The sequence below is a fragment of the Cornus florida genome, unplaced genomic scaffold (genome assembly GCF_030987335.1).
Source record: "Cornus florida cultivar Cherokee Brave unplaced genomic scaffold, ASM3098733v1 CherokeeBrave_3.0.0_Hap2_Chr01, whole genome shotgun sequence".
Classification (NCBI taxonomy): Eukaryota; Viridiplantae; Streptophyta; class Magnoliopsida; order Cornales; family Cornaceae; genus Cornus; species Cornus florida.
Window position 1 is genome coordinate 63,213,063 of NW_026775571.1, and position 17,816 is coordinate 63,230,878.

Here is a 17,816-nt window from a genome sequence, read left to right on the forward strand (position 1 = left end):
TAGGTCATCTGCACCAGTCTCTTCGAATTTTGCCTCTCTAAAAATGCCACTTCAGCTTTTCCAAGAGCCACGTCAGTAATTCCAAGAGCCACGTCAACAGCTTTTGCTCTCCAGAAACATGCATTCCATCAGGCTTTTCGAATTTTCAAAAAAATATATGTATATTAAAATTAAAATTATTATTATTTTTTTAACTTTTCTTAAACGGCTATATTTCTAACTGCTATATTTTTAATAGCTATATTCGTAACGGCTATATTTTTCATCTTATACAATGAATACTCATTTGCTCATCTGAAAATCATCACTACATTCATCTCTCTCCATTGTACCAAAGTATCATTATCCATCTTTTTCAATTTTGAAATTCCAATGGCTTCGTCATCACAAGCTTTTCCTTTGGCAGACTTTAATTCTTCATCTTCCTCGTCATCCTCTTCGGAAAATGACCCTTTTGGGGCGTTGATTCAACATGATCAAGACGAATTCTATGAGATTATGAATTCAATGAGGCCATAGATAGTTGAGCAAGTATTTCAAGTCTATAAAAAGAAGCGGTACATTCTTCGTGACCGAGAGGGAAACCACTATCAGTTAATGAAAGAGTACTTCGACGAAAATTGCACATATCCACCGGAGTACTTTCACATGCGATTTAGGATGCGACGAGAACTTTTTCTTCGTATCTTTAATGATGCCAAAGCTTATGATGACTACTTTGTCCAAAAAAAGGATGTGACTGGTCGTCTGGGGTTGTCTTCTACACAGAAGATGACAACTGTTTTTCGTATACTCGCATAGAGTTGTGCAGCCGATCACTCTGATGAGTCTATAAAAATCGGCGAGAGCACTGTCATTAAATGTTTGAAGGCATTTTGTAATACTATTGTTGATGTGTATGCAGAGGAGTTTATGCGTCCACCCAACGAAGTCGACATAGCACGGCTGCTTGAAGAAGGGGAGCAGAGAGGATTTCTGGGTATGCTTGGTTCTATCGATTGTATGCATTGGGAGTGGAAGAATTGCCAAGTGGAGTGGCACGGCACAGATAGGGGACGATCTGGCAAGAATACTCTCATATTGGAAGCAGTTGCCTCACAAGATTTGTGGATCTGGCATGCATTCTTTGGAATGCCGGGTTCACATAATGATATAAATGTGTTGGATCATTTCCCGGTATTTAACGGTATCGTCAATGGCCAATTACCTCTGGTTAATTATGTAGCGAATGGACATCACTATAGAATGGGATATTACCTGTCTGATGGTATATACCCTAAGTAGGCAACTTTGATGCAGACCATCCCGCACCCAATTACTGGAAAATAAAAATTATTTGCTCAGCGACAAGAGGCATGCAGGAAAGATGTGGAATGGGCTTTTGAGGTATTGCATATCAAGTTGGCAATAATGTAAGGACTAGAGCGTTACTGGGAGAAAGTGTGCCTCATAATGAATACGTGCATCATCCTTCACAATATGATCATTGAAGATGAGCGTCACACAAATGTTGGAAGATAGACTCTGCCACCGGAAGATGCAATCCCGATTCCCACTTGAAGTCGATGCCCATCAGTTTTAGCAGTACACATATTCTCTCGCTAACTTCAGATTCGCAACAGAGAGACAAATACGTGGGTAAGGAATGATTTGATGGAAAATTTGTGGAACCGCTACAGTGACGAAGATGTTTAATTTATATTGCATTTTGTTTGCTTTTAAGATGTTATGACATTTCGTGTGCTAGAATTTTTATTATGTAATGATTTTTTAAGATTAAAAATAATGAATTGGAATAAGAAAATTAGCATTACAAAATCCTATGCGAATAAGTAGGTGAATTTGTAATTTTAATTTTTTTAAAACAAAATTTTTAAAAAAAAATTTATATATTTGTTTAAAAAAATTATAGTCGTTAAGGCACTATTTGTGTCAGTCAAACAATGTCATAACGGCCAAATGCATTGTTTGTGGTACACATTTAAAATTTAAAGCAAAAAAAATAAAAATAAAAAAACGAATTTGAAGGGGAAAAAAAAAAATGAAGGCTTTTTAAATATATTTTTGGCCCAAATAAAATTTATTTTAGACAAACAGTGCCTAAATAATATATTTTTTATTTAATGAATTTTATTTTATTTTTTATTTTAAAAAAGGAGCTTAAAATAACCTATTTTTAGGTTTTTTTTTAAAAAAAAATTCTGCCAAAGGCACTGTTTGGCCACTGTTCCAGGAGCGTCAGAATAAAACAAAAAAAGGCAACCAAAAACGGCGCTGTTTTTCAACAAAAAAAATATTTAGCGATCGCGGGCCGGCTTGCTAAATATCGCGAGCCGGCCCGCGAGTAAAATTGGGCTCTACCATTTTTGGCTAGGCTGCTGCACGCTGCACTCCCAAAAGGCCTTTTGCTCGCGGAAAATGGGCTTCCGCGAGCCCGCTGCAGTTGCTCTTATAAGGGTAAATTATACGAACCTCCTCTAAAAATGAAATGTTGTTACACAAATTATATATTTTTAATTCAAGACACTATTTCCAACACTTATAAACATGTTTGAGATCATTAATACTCAAACTCGGATCATTTGGAACACTTTTGAAGTAAACAGGTTCCTAGAGCTCGAACACAACCTCCTTATGCTCTAGCACTGGGTATCGAGACGGTGATTGTGCTCAAGCACAAAGTCGCTGCAGCAGTTTTGCAGATCTGTTTTAGGTTTGTAAATCCATCGTTTCACCCCCGAATTGCGTACTGTCAACCCCAAATAAATTCTAAGATAATTCTTACATAAACACATCCATATATGTCAAAATCAATAAGTAGAAACACCAAAACGGATTTAAATAAATCATGTTCTTCATCCCCCCCAATACATATATCAATAAATACACATTAGTTTAATCCATGTTTTTAATCCTATGTCTAGGTGATTTAGCATGCAATTTAGTCTGAGATCTTGATACCCAAGATGTAAAACTTACGGGTTCTCAAAAGGAAAAGTAGAGAAGAACTCGTTTGAAGGTTTCGAAATGAAATCGATACATTGCAAGCTTCCTAGTCGTCTTTCTCAACTTCGGTAGCCTCCTACGTTGTTGCCTTCCTTCTTCACTGGTCCGACCTGCTTCCCTTCTTCCTTCTTTCTCTCTCCAAGACCACATCCTTTGGTCCAGACTTCCTTAAACCCAATCCAATTAACTTAAATAATTAAAACAATTAAATTAAAAGATTAATTACACAAAATTACAAACACTACACATAAACATGTATACAAGCGTAATCATATACTCAACCAAATAATTGCATACAATTTACATAACACAAACATGCCACATAACAATTAATTAGTTAATAATTTAAACATTCAATTAAAATAACATGAATCAATTTAAAAACAATTAAATTAAATATATAAATCCTTTAAAACATAGGGGTATTACATTTTTCCCCCTAACAAAGAAATTCCGTCTTCGGAATTCACCAAATCCATGGCTTGAAACTGTTTTTTTATTTTATTTTATTTTATTTTATCCCAAATTTCACTTTCCTTTCCTAGGTGTTCTTTGCCTCATTATAAAAAGTTTTGATTTACAATTTTTCTATTTCCAGAGTTACAAATTAAGCAGGCCTAATTATCATACCTGCACTGTTAGATTATTTGGTTTACATTGCCACTAGCATTTTTCATGAAAAAAAAGATACATGTTTACGAGTCATTGTGTGCTATCCTCTTAAAAGAGAGTTTGAGTATTCGAGCCCTGCTAGATGTAATATTATGAGTGTGCGCGCGTTTGGTTGAACATTCGAAAAAAAAAAATTGTGACAAATCTAAATAAAGGAAAGGGATCATATTCAACTTTTTATAATCTTATGCTCCACTTTTCTTTTCTTTTCTTTTTCTTTTTCTTTTTTTTTTTTGAAAAGAAATAAAAATATATATATTTTAAAAATACACTTACACCCTATGACGATGTATGCGATCCAACTTAAAGAAACTTTTATCATAACTATTTGGACCTGACTACATAAATCTTATCTGGATTTTGTGGATTGGATGAATTAAAGCTTTCATGGCTTTGTCTAAACCCATTCAGAAAAATATTTATTGATGCTATGCTTTTATTTATGATTAACATCCAAGTATAAAGTTAAATTGGTCTTGTTTTTTTGACTGAAATTCTATATATATATATATATTATTATTAGATACTACAATATTGCTTTTCAAAAAGTATAATACATCTTAGGCGATTCATCTCCGAACCAAATAAAAAACCCATTCAGTTATATAATAATCGCTCTCTATCTCTATTTTTATTTTAGGACAAAATGCAAAAAATTCTCCTAAGCTATGTCCAAATTTTTAAATAACTCCCCGAAGTATTTTTTATTTATTTTTTATTTTTTGCATAAAACCTTCTAAATTATCACATTTAGTTACAAAATACACCATTGTCTTAACTATTTTTCATTAAATAACCATAATAACCTTTTTTATTGAATTAGATCTATTTTTCTTGTTGAAATAAATTATGAAAAAAAATCATACTAATTTGATGAAATATTCTCCATTAAATTTGCATTATTTTGCCTTTAATTTTGAAATTAATTATTTAAATAAAAATAATCAGTGGAAAGTTTTCAAATAATTTAAGTAATTTCTTAATTTTTCATGAATATGTTGCATAAAAGAGAAGATATTTTTTATTTACATAATTTATTAATATTGCATAAAAAAGAAGATATTTTTTATTTACGTAATTTAATAATTTTTCATGAATATTGAATGAAAAAGAAGGTACTTTTTTACACTAATTTTTTTTTTTTTAAGTGAGTATAATAAATTAATCATTTTAAAAAATGGTAGCTACTAATCTATTTATTATTTTCCATTTTATGTTAAATTGATACTAATTTTAAAATTAAAGTAAAATAGTCTTTTGTGATGAATTTATTCTTAATTGCAACAAATTAATAGTTTAAGGAGGCAATCTTTAATTCAGAGAAATTATTTGTAAAACGACAATAATTTAGATAAATTTTTTACACTTTGCCCTTTATTTTATAAAAATGTTTAAACCCATTAAGCTATCTAATCCTCTTTCTCTATTTTATTTTTATTTTTATTTTTATTTTAATCTCAATGATCTCACTATAGACATTGGATATTCAAATTGCTATTTATTAAATTTAACATCTTATTTTTTTTTTTTTATATTTATCTCAATGATCTCACTACATTCATTGGAAAATACAAAGAGAAGAGTTGAACCTATCTGAAAGCCATGCCAATTCAGCTATCTTTTTACGTTCGTGATACTTGAAATTTATAATCTCTTATAGTTGATTTTAACATCTTGATTGGGTTACAAGAGACATTGAGAGGTTCTATCTTGTAATAATATTATTCTTTAGTTTCACAAGGATATATTTTTTTTTTTTTAATTTTTTTCCTTGAACACTCGGAATTTAAATATAGAATAATCGCATATATTCAGTGTCTAAGGAACTATCAAAATGTGTCAATTATTCGTTACAAAAAAAAAAAAAAAAAAGGGCTATTGAAATACAAAAAGTATAACTAAATGTATTTCACTAGCCTTCGTTTCTATTGAAATACAAAAAGTAGCAAAACTTGAAAGAGCAAGTCGGTGCAAGGAATCTCAACAGATGCGGACAAGTTTTAAGAGTCCAAAGTGAAGCCAAATTCAGAGAGAATTAAGAGCAGAATGAAATTAAATCCCTTACAATCAGCTTATTATCCCCTTGCCGAAAACATAATTAAAAAAAAAAATTCTGTGGAGACTCTCTCATAAGGAAGCCATTCCCTTGTAATAGAGTCAACTTATAACAACTCTGCTTAAGAAACTATAAATGGTTACTTCCAACCAAAACAGAGTATGGAAACAAAAGATGGAGAGAAACAAAAGCAAAAGCTATTGAGATACAAAAAGTAACAATACTGTAAGAGCAAGTTGGTCCTAGCTAGGGCATCTCAACAGATGCTGAGAAGCTATAAGAGACCAAAGTGGAGCCAAACTCACAATAGAGAATTAAGAGCTGAATGAATGCAAGGACGGGGCGTGGTCGGTGAGAGTCCGGAGGTCTTGGGGGAGGGCGAATGAAGAAAGAATTCTAAGAAGCAACAGCGATCTTGCTAGCCAAACAATACTTATAATGCCAAAATCAGATCGAGCATGTCTCTAATTCAGACAACTCACAGTCACAGTGTGATTTATATAGTGAAACAATGCATGCAAAGACATACAGGACAAGCAATAACTGTGGAGTCTCATATTAAAAATCTCATAAATAAGCTGTTTACTAAATCCATTTGAAAATAAAACCCGCATCTCTACCATTCCGTACTTGAAAATAAGACCATTTGAAAATCAACTTTGCCCACGCCTATGGGCAGCATAACCAGCCAACAGTGGCTTAGAAACCATCATTACCATAACCACCACCACCACCTCCACCACGATAACCGCCACCGCCACCGCCGCCGCCACTTTGTCTTTCAGTGGCATAAGTCACACGAATGCTCCGCCCATTCAAATCCTGAAAATAGTAAGTTAAAAAAAAATATAAATACAAGACTGAAGTATAACTTCATCATACTTCCCCAAACATTCTAATTCTCACCTGTCCATCCATAGCAGTCATCGCAGAGTTAGCAGATTCCTCAGAGGTGAAATGTACAAAGCCGAATCCCCTAGACCTTCCACTCTCTCTATCAACGATAACCCTCGCTGTGCACCAAAACCACAAAAAACTTGAGTATGCAAAAACTATGGGCGACAGCAGGAATTCGAAGGAAAGAACCAAACTGAAGGAAACGAAGATTATTACCTACTAAATAACCCACAAGACTGATAATAATTGCAAGCGTCATGTGAAAATAAAAATTCAAAAATAGATTGAACAAGTCTATCTATTTCGGTAGGAAAATGACTCACATGCACCCATTGGGCCGTTATTGTCCCATTGGAGATTCAAATCCTCAACCTTCCATTTGGAAGTAGGAGATACCAGTTGGACCAAGCCTTTGGTAACAAGTCTACTTACTTAAATTAAAATTTCTGATTTCTTTATTTTTTTCAAATAAAAAATAATAATTGAAAAAGTCAGTATTTAGTAATTGTCTCATATCCCTACTTGAACTGCCAAAATTTCAGCAAATTGCCCTTTAACAACCAGTCAACACTCAATACTTGCATTAATATAGAACAAGGGGCGTACAACCACTAAAGAAGAAATAGTGTATTTATTATACATATATAGATATGTACATACAAATGTATTTATTAACGTAGTTGTGTCCACATGTCCTAATCGACTTTCATGTTCACAAACTATAGGTGAAAGGATATAATTATCCAACTGAAGGACTTTCTAAAAAATTCTCCAATATTAAAATGTAACTTCCTCATCAAATGTTTCATTGTTATTCCGTAACCACATTTAGATATGAATACAGAAATAAATATATACATGTAACATGTCATGATCAAAAAATTAAAAGCTGCATACAACAGTTCAATAAATTATTTGTTCTTGTAAAAGGTAATATGATTCTATAGTACTTGAAAATCTTAAGTCTATAAAAGTTCTTCTATGATGAAACATGAATATAACAAGCATACTGATCTATGTAATAAATCCAATTCTAATTAAAACTCACCTTCAGTAACATCACCAAAGCTAGAAAATGCATCTTTAAGAGCCATGTCATCAGTTGCCCATGAAAGACCTGAATAAATAGATTAAAAATAAGTTTTCAGAGAATAGACATGAAACTTAAATGTATTAATTTTAGATTTGTTTTGCTAAATCGCATCAGGCAAGTACACACCTCCAACAAAAAGCTTTGATGACATGCAACGAATACAGTTAATCATAGATGCCATAGGAACTGGTCCATTTACTGCACTGTTCTGTGAAATGGTCTGCCTCAAAACGCCTCCGAATCTATTGCAGAATGCCATTTTGAATGTATTCCAAGAATCCTGCATGTATATATGAGGCGAAAGAGTCCAACTATGTCACTTTCTATGCTTTAAGTTTCAAATACTATAAATTGCAGGAATTTGTGCAAAAAAAATATATGCAACAAAAAATGCATATATTATAAAGATTTGCAAATTTCATAAAAATTCACAATGAGAATAAAAAATAATTCCAGAATTGCTGAATTATACAGCATAGATTACCAAAAAAAAAAAAAAGAAAAAAAAAAAAGAAGAGAACTTTGGAACAATTCAAGAATACTGTCAATGACACAGTGCTAATCAACTAATTTAAAACATACAGAAACTTGAAGCACTTGCAAAGCCAATAATTGACGGATAATATGCCTGAATCAGAATAAGGACCAAAGCTACTAAAATAGTATAACATAATCAGAATTGCCAACAAACAGTTCCACTTTCTGGAAACCTTCTCCAGCAACAGAAAGACTGATGCAACCCTTCTGCACCCAAATGAAACATTATTATGAATTCATTACAATTAAATTGACTTAGAATATACAACAATATTTTAACAATATATATATATATATATATAGAGAGAGAGAGAGAGGGAAAGATCATGAGAAGCACGGAAGCACAGAAACATTTACACCTGGGTTCGACCAGGCACTTCATTTCAAATGACATAAATTTGAGTTGTCAGTAGCATAAACAGCAAAACATTTTCAGAGACCACGTGTTTTTATCTTACTTCTTCCTCTTTTTCAAAGAGGAAAAAGACTTTCAGCAAAAACCATTTGACGAAATCACAAGAACAGAACATTAGTTAAAAAAATGATACGAAATAGAAATGCATGCAATACATATAGATCCGTTCCTGAAGCATATAAATGAAAATCGCGAGACACAATATAAAACCCTAAGGTTCATTTTTTCATCATTTTCACACTTCCATTTGCAAAACTTCACAAACCCACTACCAAACAACATGTATTGCACAACGAAATCACTAAATAACATACAAACAGCATCAAATCGAAGCAAAAAAACAAGAAAAACAGAACAAAACCACAAAAATATGAGTAAAGCACTCACATAAACAGCAAATTTAAGCTTAAGAAAACGAGAAATGATCGGTAGATCGATTCAAGAAAGATAAAGAGAGAAACGAAGCATGAAAATGTTTTGGGTTTATGTAGAGAGTTTACCTTCGAGAAATGATGCCAGAGATTAGAGAGAGATCAGGGTTTTAGAGGAGAGGAAATTTGAAAGAGCGGCTAGGGTTTATCACTCTCTCTCTATTTAGCAGATCATTTCACAACGAAAGATATCTTCTGTTCTTATAGGAAGTCGAAGTACTGATCGACAATTTGGTCTTTTAACATATACGCGACCGACCACTGAAGCATTTTTTTTTTTTGTTTTTGTTTTTTTTAATTTTATTTTTAAATTATTTGACCTAAAACACTCATCAAAATCTTATCTAATTTTTGGATATGCTTTAGGTGTGGGCCATATTTATCACTTTGAAACCCAAATTAATGTTTTGGTTTTAGTTATTGGCCAAAATATTTGCACTCTATATTTTTTTCAATTACATTATTTTATTATTTTTTTTAAAAAAATTGACAAGTAAATCTTTAAATTCATTAATGCACAATTTCTTAATTTATAATATTTTAATTACTCCCCTTTTTTTTTAATCTTTTTTGACCTTTTTTACTTTCTTTATTATTTTTTTTCCTTTCTTTTTGTTTTTTCCGAAAGTTCTTTCAAAGAAAATAATTTATTCTATACTAATCATTTTATTTTTGGCAGTGAAAAGAGATAATTTATTCCATAGTAACTTCTTCTTCTTCTTTTTTTTATTCTTCTTCTTTTTTATTTTTTTTTAATTTTAATTTTCATTTTTTTTTGTACAATGAAAAAATATATTTATTCAACAAAATTGATTTTTTTTCAATTTTGGCAAAAGAGGTAACTTTAATTTTTGGTAATTTTTTATGAGTCCTGTTAAAAGAAATAATTAATTCAATAAAAATAACATTTTTTTAATAGATAATTTATTCAATAGAAATAATTTATTTTTTTAATCATCTTGTACTTTTTATTATTATTATTTTTTTAGAATCTTGACAACAGAGATAATTTATTCAATAATTATATTTTTTGGGAATTTTTTTTCTTCATGTCAAAAGAGATAATTTTTTTAATGATTACTTTTTATTTTTGTCCTTTTAAAAAATATATATTCAAATTTTATTTTATTTTATTTGTATTGTTAAAAGATACTTAAAATATTAAAGATTAGATATAAGGAGAAAAAAAATGAAAGAGAAATTATAATAATTATTTACTTGTAAAGATAAGATTAAAATTATCATTTTATTTAAGATTATAATGCAAATGTTAAAAAGTAAAATGTAGATATCACATCTCTTGTTATTATTCATTCGTTTTTATTCGTCAATTATATTTATATATATATATATAAATCCTAAACTACAACATTGGATATGGATAATGAGAGGTACATGTTGCATTTGATTTGACTTTATTGATTGTATATTTTTTTATTTTAATTTCAAGGTATAAATTTAGAGCTCTAAAATAATAATAATAATAATCATAATAATACTCTTTATTACATGATAATTGATCTCTGAATGACGACGGCCAATAGATACATGCTTACATGGCATCATGTATTTGATAAATCTAAATAAAGTGAAGAGACACGTATTTCTATTATTATTAATTTTTAATCTTACACCACAATTTTCTTTTTAATAAAAATCTTTTATTTTTTTTTAATTTTTTTTTTTACGTTTCTTTAAAAATTCTCTTACAATTTATAAGAGGTAAAATCATAAAACAATTAGAACTATTAATTTTCAAAAATCTATTATGTCACAACCCGTCCCACCTCATTCCGGATAAAAACCTTAAATAAATTCGTTGTAGTGATGACATGGTCTCACCAACTTATTAAACAATGTCATTTAACATTACCCACCAAAATAAAGCACTTTGACTTATATGACATGATACAATTGGTTGATGACACATATAACGAAGTATTAATAGTGTAAGTTTTTCTCTCATTTGTTTTCCATTAAAAAGTAACCGAACACCAACACGTCAGTGCCAAGTACCAATTTTTAAATATTATATGAATAAAATGCCTTTTAACCTCTTAATAACCAAGATACTTTTTTAAGGATTAAAATCATTAAATCCTCGTATACTATCCAATTCAATCACATAATCCCATATACTAGTAAAATGCCTTTTAATCCTTAAACCATGAAGGTCAATTTTGTCATTTTACAAGTTCGTTAAAAGCTCGGTTATGAAATAGAGGTAAAAGGATCAACTTTGTTAATTTTAAAGATAATTTATTAGTATAGCCGGTTATGTATTTTGGGATAGTATAGGATTTTTTTATGATTATTTATAATTATGTAATCAACTCAATTAAAAATAAATAAAAAATCTCTAACTTTTTGTATTCATATGCGTTTAAATCTTATTTTTTTATTTGGTTCTATTCCGGCCTCAATTAAATCATATTACAATTCAAGTTGTACAGCACAACTAAATAGAGTGTAACTGTTTTTGTTTGGTTTATATATATATATAATTGTGGAGTGTCCTTTTTAAAGATAATTAAGTCATTTTCTTTTCGGTAACTAAATATGCATAAAAGTGAAAATGATAATTACAACTATACTTGGGGCATCCCACAAGATGGGCCACAGGTCCAAAATAATCCTAAAAGGATAAAATAACAAGAAGAAGGGTAAAACAAAAACAAGAAAAAAACATATCCAGCCCAAAAGAAAAGGCCCAAAAATAAGCCCACCATCAGAAACGGACTCTAACTAACTATCTAGGCGGGTTAACCAACGAAGTCGATGAACGGTCTTAAATGGCAGAGATGATTTGTTCTTTAACATGTGATTTTTTTTTTTTCATACATGGTAAAGCCAGAGTAAATTTCCAAGTTAACACCATGCTGAATTTCAATTTTGGTTGGATTGTAAAGTAATGGCTAGCCACAGTATAAGGATTGAGGGGCTAAATAAGAAAAATCTCTATATTATCGTTTAAGTTTTCTGTAGTAGAATCTCGTCCCCTTTCAAAGTGAAAGAAGGTTTAAGGTTCGAGTCTTCCCAAGAATATTGTGGGTGCAGGTTTGCTTGTTACTTCCGTTTTCTGATTTCGAATGATCCATTTGTTAGAATTCAGCCGATCAATATATATATGTATTTTATAATGAAAAACTTATAACGAATAATTAACTCAGCTGTTAATTACTTTGAAACTTTTAATGGTTTGTAAACTCTGAATATGTGCAATCACTCGTAAATCATGTAAATCATGTGGAGGTTATTTGTTAGGATTGTCTGTTGCTTCCATTCCTTGACTACGAAGGATTCATTTCATCACTGAGCTAAAATTGAGGTTATCATTATATATATATTTAATAACAAAGAATCAACTCACCTAATCACTTTAAACTCTCCAATGACTTATAAACTTTGAATATTTACAATTATTGACAAATCACACATCATTTAAACTCAGGTTATTATTCGACTTTGAGGAGGCCCAGGACGACATGGGCCGGATCTGACTTGCAAGCACGACATCCGGTCCGTATAGCTGGGTCGGCCCATAAAAAGACACTGCCATATGGGTCGAACGCGAATAAGCCCATCAAAGGTGACCAGGACTTATGGAGGAACAGGCCCAGATCCAGCAATCCGTCAATATTTGTAAATATCTTGTAAATATCTATAAATAGGAGAAGGAATGGAAAGAATGAGGGAGATCTTTTTGTTGAAATGTAAGAATTCTAGAGAGAGAAAGAGAGTATGAATTTCTTGCATCTTCAATTGGCGCCGTCTGTGGGAAGCGCATGGAAGTTTGGTTGATCAATGAGGAATATCGAGTGGATTTAGACCAATTCGGTTGATCGAGACTCGATCTTTGGGATTTGGATCCAGATCTGAGCGATTGTGACCTACTCTGGAGGAATTACAGTTCTTGAAGCTTTGGCAGAAGTGGCTTCAGATCTACGCAACAACGAGTTGTTCGATTGTGGCAGGATCTGACGGATTTAGAGTTCAGACAATTCAGATCTCGTAAACGGTGAGCATAATTCGGAGAATTCGAAACCAGATCTGAAAAATTCCCACTCACGAAGCTCGGATCTACTCGCGAACTTGAGATTAATGCCTTTACTCCGTTCAGGAATAATGATAGGTGAAAGCTCCAATCCGATGGAGGCTGTCCAGCAAACAAAGCTTGAGGAGTTGATGAACTTGATTGAAGCTCTCAAAAAAGAGAATGCAGAATTGAAAGCTGGAATGCAACATCGGCAAATACCTGCGGTTTCGCATCCACTTCCGGTCGGTGAAGGAGGTGTTCAATCTAATATCGCGCGTCAAGGCGAGCAGGACGAGAACAATCAGTCAGCTCACCACCGTGATGAAAGGATGATGGACAATTTGCCGCCAAATGTTCGTCGAGTTGAGGATCACGAAGGATCGACTCACGTTGATCCGCGACATGAGCAGATTAGACGGAATGAAGCCATAACCTTCGATCCGCATCGGGAAAGGTTCGACCGAGAGGAAGTGATAGAGGTTGATCGTCGTCGAGTAGCGTCGCCTTGGCAAAGAGAGTTCATAGAGGAACGGTCGTTCGATCCGTCTTACCGGCCCTCCATGGCTACTATCACTCATCGCGGTTCGGAGGGCAGAACCGTAACTCACAAAGCTACCGCTGGACTCCAGAGAGAGAATGAAGCTCTCCGATCCGCAGCTCAGACGGTTGATTCACCATTCACCGACGAGATCTTGAATGCCCCGCATCCAAGGAAGTTTGCTATGCCAGTCTTTATTCTGTTTGACGGAACAACCGATCCGATCGATCATGTGTACCATATCCAGTTGAAAATGGCCCTGAATACGGAAAACGACTCTTTAATGTGCAAATGTTTCCCTACAAGCCTAGCCGGACCGGCGCTCAGCTGGTTCAAAAACTTGCCTAGGAGCTCCATTGGTAGCTTCAGAAACCTGTGCGATTGGTTCATAAGCCAGTACTATGGGAACAAGCGCCCGCCGAAGGATATCTCGAGCCTATTCACGATGAGGCAGCACAAAGATGAACGTCTCCAGGCTTTTCTTACCAGGTTTAATCTCACTAAGAGTATGGTGATCGAATGCCACCCTTCTACAGCAGTTCAAGCCTTCAAGTTAGCCATGACACGTGGAACTCCGTTTCACACCAGTCTGGCAGTGAACACGCCGACTACTATGGATGAACTCAATGAAAGAGCCGATGGCTTTGTGGGCCTAGAAGAAGAGGAGGCAGCTAATGCTCGGACAGCGTCGCTCGTGTCGACCGAGGAAAAGTCCAAGGCAAAGATCAGGCAGAAGTAGGCTCAGCCGCAACGTCAGACCTCTTGGAAGGCAGAAAAAAGGTCCAGGGAGGAAGAGCTGATTACTCGCTGAAGGTCACTCTGGCGAGGCTGTATCAGGAGAATAAAGATAAGTTTCATCCACCACTGCCAATTAGGCAACCCCTTGAACAGAGGGATCAGACTAAACATTGTGCTTTCCATTCCGATTTCGGTCATCAGACTAACGAATGCAGGAACCTGAGGAGGCAAGTGGAGATGTTGATAGCTAGAGGGGAGTTCGCGAGTTATGTTCAAGGCTCGGCGATAGAGCAGAATCGACCGGTGGAACAAATAAAAAGGAGTCATAAACAAAGCTCCCATAATTCACAACCAGTTCGTATAATCAATGCTATCCATGGTCGACCCGAGCCTAGTGAAGAGTCAGATGAGCTACTCCGGGCGCGCCTGCGGCAGGCGTAGATGAAGAAAAGGGTCAGCAGTGTGAATACTCTACACCAGCAGAGCCCGTCGATGCAGATAAAGTTCGACTGGACAGACCTACAGCGTGTTCAACTGCCCCATGAAGACCCGTTGGTAGTCAGTTTGACAGTGGCGGACTGCTTGGTGCGCAGAGTTCTGATCGATCCTGGGAGCAGTGCGAATGTCATGCCGAGGGACACATTTGATAGGCTCGAGATTAAACCAGAGAGGCTCAAGCCCACTGGAAATCCCTTGTTAGGGTTCGATGGGAAGAGGGTGGAGCCCGTCGGGATGGTGGAAGTAGAAGTTCAAGCTGCAGAACGAGCTCTTATGGAAACTTTTGTGGTTGTAGAAATTCACCCCTCGTATAATCTCCTGATGGGAAGAGGATGGATTCACAGAGTCCAAGGTGTAGCCTCAACTCTGCATCAGGTCATGAGGTGCCTCGGACCCGATGGAGATAAAGTGATAGACATTCGGGGGGATCAGGTTGCAGCCAAAGAGTGTTATTCCGTCACACTAAAGTATGCTGGGAAAGGGAAGTCGCCCGTCCGTTCGGCAAGCCCCAGATAGCAATTACAGGAACCTCCGCCCCAGCAGAACAGGGTGGAGGAGTCAGTCGACTTGACCGAAGAGCCCCTTCTGGATGTGCAGATCGATCAGTCCAGGCCAGAACGAACTACCAGAGTAGGTATAAGACTGACCAGAGAAGAGCAGCAAGAGCTAGTGGATTTCTTGTCCCACAATGCCGACGTATTTGCATGGAGTCACCTAGACATGCCTGGAATTAGTCCCTCCGTATCCTGTCATTCCCTGAATGTCAATCCCAATTTCAAACCAATGAAACAGAAGCAGCGAAGATTTGCTCCAGAACGTAATCAAATCATAGCGGAAGAAGTCGATAGGCTGCTTGATGCGGGATTTATCAGAGAAGTGCACTACCCTGATTGGTTGTCCAACGTCATTGTCGTGCAGAAGAAGAATGGGAAATGGCGAGTATGCATTGATTTCACCAATTTGAACAAAGCCTGTCCGAAGGACAGCTTCCCGCTGCCTAAGATTGATCAAATGGTGGATGCCACCACCGGGTATGAGCGTTTAACCTTTCTGGACGCTTATTCAGGTTATAATCAGATCCCTATGGACCCCGCAGATGAAGAAAAAACTTCTTTTGTCACCGAGCGAGGAACATACTGCTACAAAGTTATGCCTTTCGGACTAAAGAATACGGGAGCAACTTATCAAAGACTTGTTAGGAAAATTTTTAAGAATCAAATGGGAAAGATTGTGGAAGCCTATATTGATGATATGGTGGTAAAGAGTAGGAAGAAGGATGATCATCTGAAGCATCTGCAAGATGTATTTGATGTACTGAAGCGATATGGGATGAGGCTCAATCCAACCAAGTGCTCGTTCGGTGTGAGTTCCGGACAGTTTCTGGGACACGTGGTCAACCGCAAAGGCATCGAAGTTAGCCCCGCTCAAGCAGAGGCTTTGATTAAGAATGCCGAGCCAAAGACGATCAGAGAGGTGCAAGCCCTCACAGGACGAATAGCTGCATTAAGTCGATTTATTTCAAAATTGTCAGATCATTGCAAGCCGTTCTTTGACACGATTCGGAGCCATGGAAGGCAGGTCTGGGGGGATGAGCAACGACAAGCATTGACTCATTTGAAGGAATATATGCAGAATCCACCAGTCCTGTCAGCCCCAGATCCGGAAGAAAAGTTATTTCTATATCTTGGAGTATCTGGTGTCGCGACAAGTGCCGTTCTGGTTCGTTACAAGGAAGGGGTGCAATACCCGGTATTTTATGTAAGCAAAACAATGACAGAGGCAGAACAAAGATACTCAAAGGCCGAACGGGTGATACTTGCACTTGTAAATGCAAAAAGAAAGTTGAGGCATTATTTCGAATCCCACCCCATAGCTGTTCTAACAACTTTTCCAATCAGAACGCTTATGCACAAGCCAGAGCTCTCGGGCAGAATGACAAAGTGGGCCATAGAGTTGAGTTCATTTGACATAACGTATGAGCCGAGAACAGCTGTCAAAGGGGAAGCGGTGGCCGATTTCCTGCTATAATGTGATTCCGAGGATACGGAAGAAGACCTTAGATGCGGCTCTTGGAAACTTTTTGTGGATGGCTCCTCTAACCAGATGGGGGCTGGAATTGGGATCAAACTGCAAACCCCAGAGGGTACTTCCTTGAGTCAAGCACTCAGACTTGAGTTCCGGGCCACCAATAATGAAGCGGAATACGAGGCGTTGCTAAATGGGTTAAAGTTGGCCAGAGAGCTACAGATCAAAAGTTTGACTGTGTATAGTGACTCGCAGTTGATTGTTCGGCAGGTAAATGGTGAGTACACGACCAAGGATGACACGATGGGGGCATATCGTTCTGCCGTTCTGCATAAAGCCAAGGACTTTGCAAAGATTGAATTCATACAGTTACCGAGGGAACAGAATGCAGATGCGGACCGGTTAGCATGTAGTGCTTCGAGTTCCGGTGAAACATTGGCGAGGGTGATTCCAGTAGGAATACTGACCCAGCCATCTATTTTCGAAGAACCCTTGGACTCTGACCCTTGGCAAGTCAACGTCATACCGTATGAACCGAGTTGGATTGACCCCATCATTACTTATATTCGAGATGGCGTTTTGCCTATGCAGAGGGATGAAGCTAGGAGACTCAAAAAGAGTGCTGCAAAGTACGCCATCGTGCGTAACCAGCTGTACAGAAGGTCCTACTCTGGCCCATACTTGAAGTGTGTCACCCCCGCGGAGTCGCAGCAGGTATTGCGAGCTATTCGTGAGGGTGTGTGTGGCAATCATTCTGGGGGGCGATCGTTAGCGCATAAAGCAATGACACAAGGGTATTTCTGGCCAAACATGTCAAGAGATGCGGAGGAGTTCTCTCGAAGGTGCGATAAATGCCAACGGTATGGACCATTGA

The 17,816-nt window shown here is 35.7% G+C and overlaps 2 protein-coding genes across 4 annotated transcripts; one reads left to right on the forward strand and one right to left on the reverse strand.

Moving 5' to 3' along the window:
- Positions 1 to 597: 597 nt before the first annotated feature.
- On the forward strand, positions 598 to 1,284 carry LOC132273493 (uncharacterized). Its single transcript, XM_059774450.1, has 2 exons — positions 598 to 787; positions 905 to 1,284. The coding sequence occupies exons 1-2, from the start codon at positions 598 to 600 to the stop codon at positions 1,282 to 1,284; spliced, it is 570 nt and encodes a 189-aa protein (XP_059630433.1).
- A 4,985-nt stretch (positions 1,285 to 6,269) lies between these two features.
- On the reverse strand, positions 6,270 to 9,329 carry LOC132298866 (glycine-rich RNA-binding protein 4, mitochondrial-like). 3 transcript variants are annotated; one of them, XM_059795216.1, is made up of 6 exons: positions 9,177 to 9,324; positions 8,353 to 8,468; positions 7,851 to 8,004; positions 7,680 to 7,748; positions 6,641 to 6,747; positions 6,270 to 6,556 (listed from the first exon to the last, which is right to left on the reverse strand). In XM_059795216.1, exons 3-6 carry the CDS (start codon positions 7,981 to 7,983, stop codon positions 6,434 to 6,436), a joined length of 432 nt encoding a protein of 143 aa, XP_059651199.1. In that variant the 5' UTR covers positions 7,984 to 8,004; positions 8,353 to 8,468; positions 9,177 to 9,324; the 3' UTR covers positions 6,270 to 6,433. The 3 variants fall into 3 exon arrangements, with proteins under 3 accessions (XP_059651199.1, XP_059651191.1, XP_059651183.1); XM_059795208.1 differs by having other exon boundaries at positions 8,307 to 8,468; XM_059795200.1 differs by lacking the exon at positions 8,353 to 8,468 and having other exon boundaries at positions 9,177 to 9,329.
- Positions 9,330 to 17,816: the final 8,487 nt, after the last annotated feature.

Coding starts and splice junctions, on each gene's coding strand:
- LOC132298866 (XM_059795200.1), bottom strand. CDS start 7,983: ATGGCATTCTGCAATAGATTCGGAGGCGTTTTGAGGCAGACCATTTCA. Junction 7,749..7,850: donor ATCAAAGCTTTTTGTTGGAG/GTGTGTACTTGC, acceptor CTATTTATTCAG/GTCTTTCATGGGCAACTGAT. Junction 6,557..6,640: donor TGACTGCTATGGATGGACAG/GTGAGAATTAGA, acceptor TACTATTTTCAG/GATTTGAATGGGCGGAGCAT.
- LOC132273493 (XM_059774450.1), top strand. CDS start 598: ATGAAAGAGTACTTCGACGAAAATTGCACATATCCACCGGAGTACTTT. Junction 788..904: donor GAAGATGACAACTGTTTTTC/GTATACTCGCAT, acceptor ATGTGTATGCAG/AGGAGTTTATGCGTCCACCC.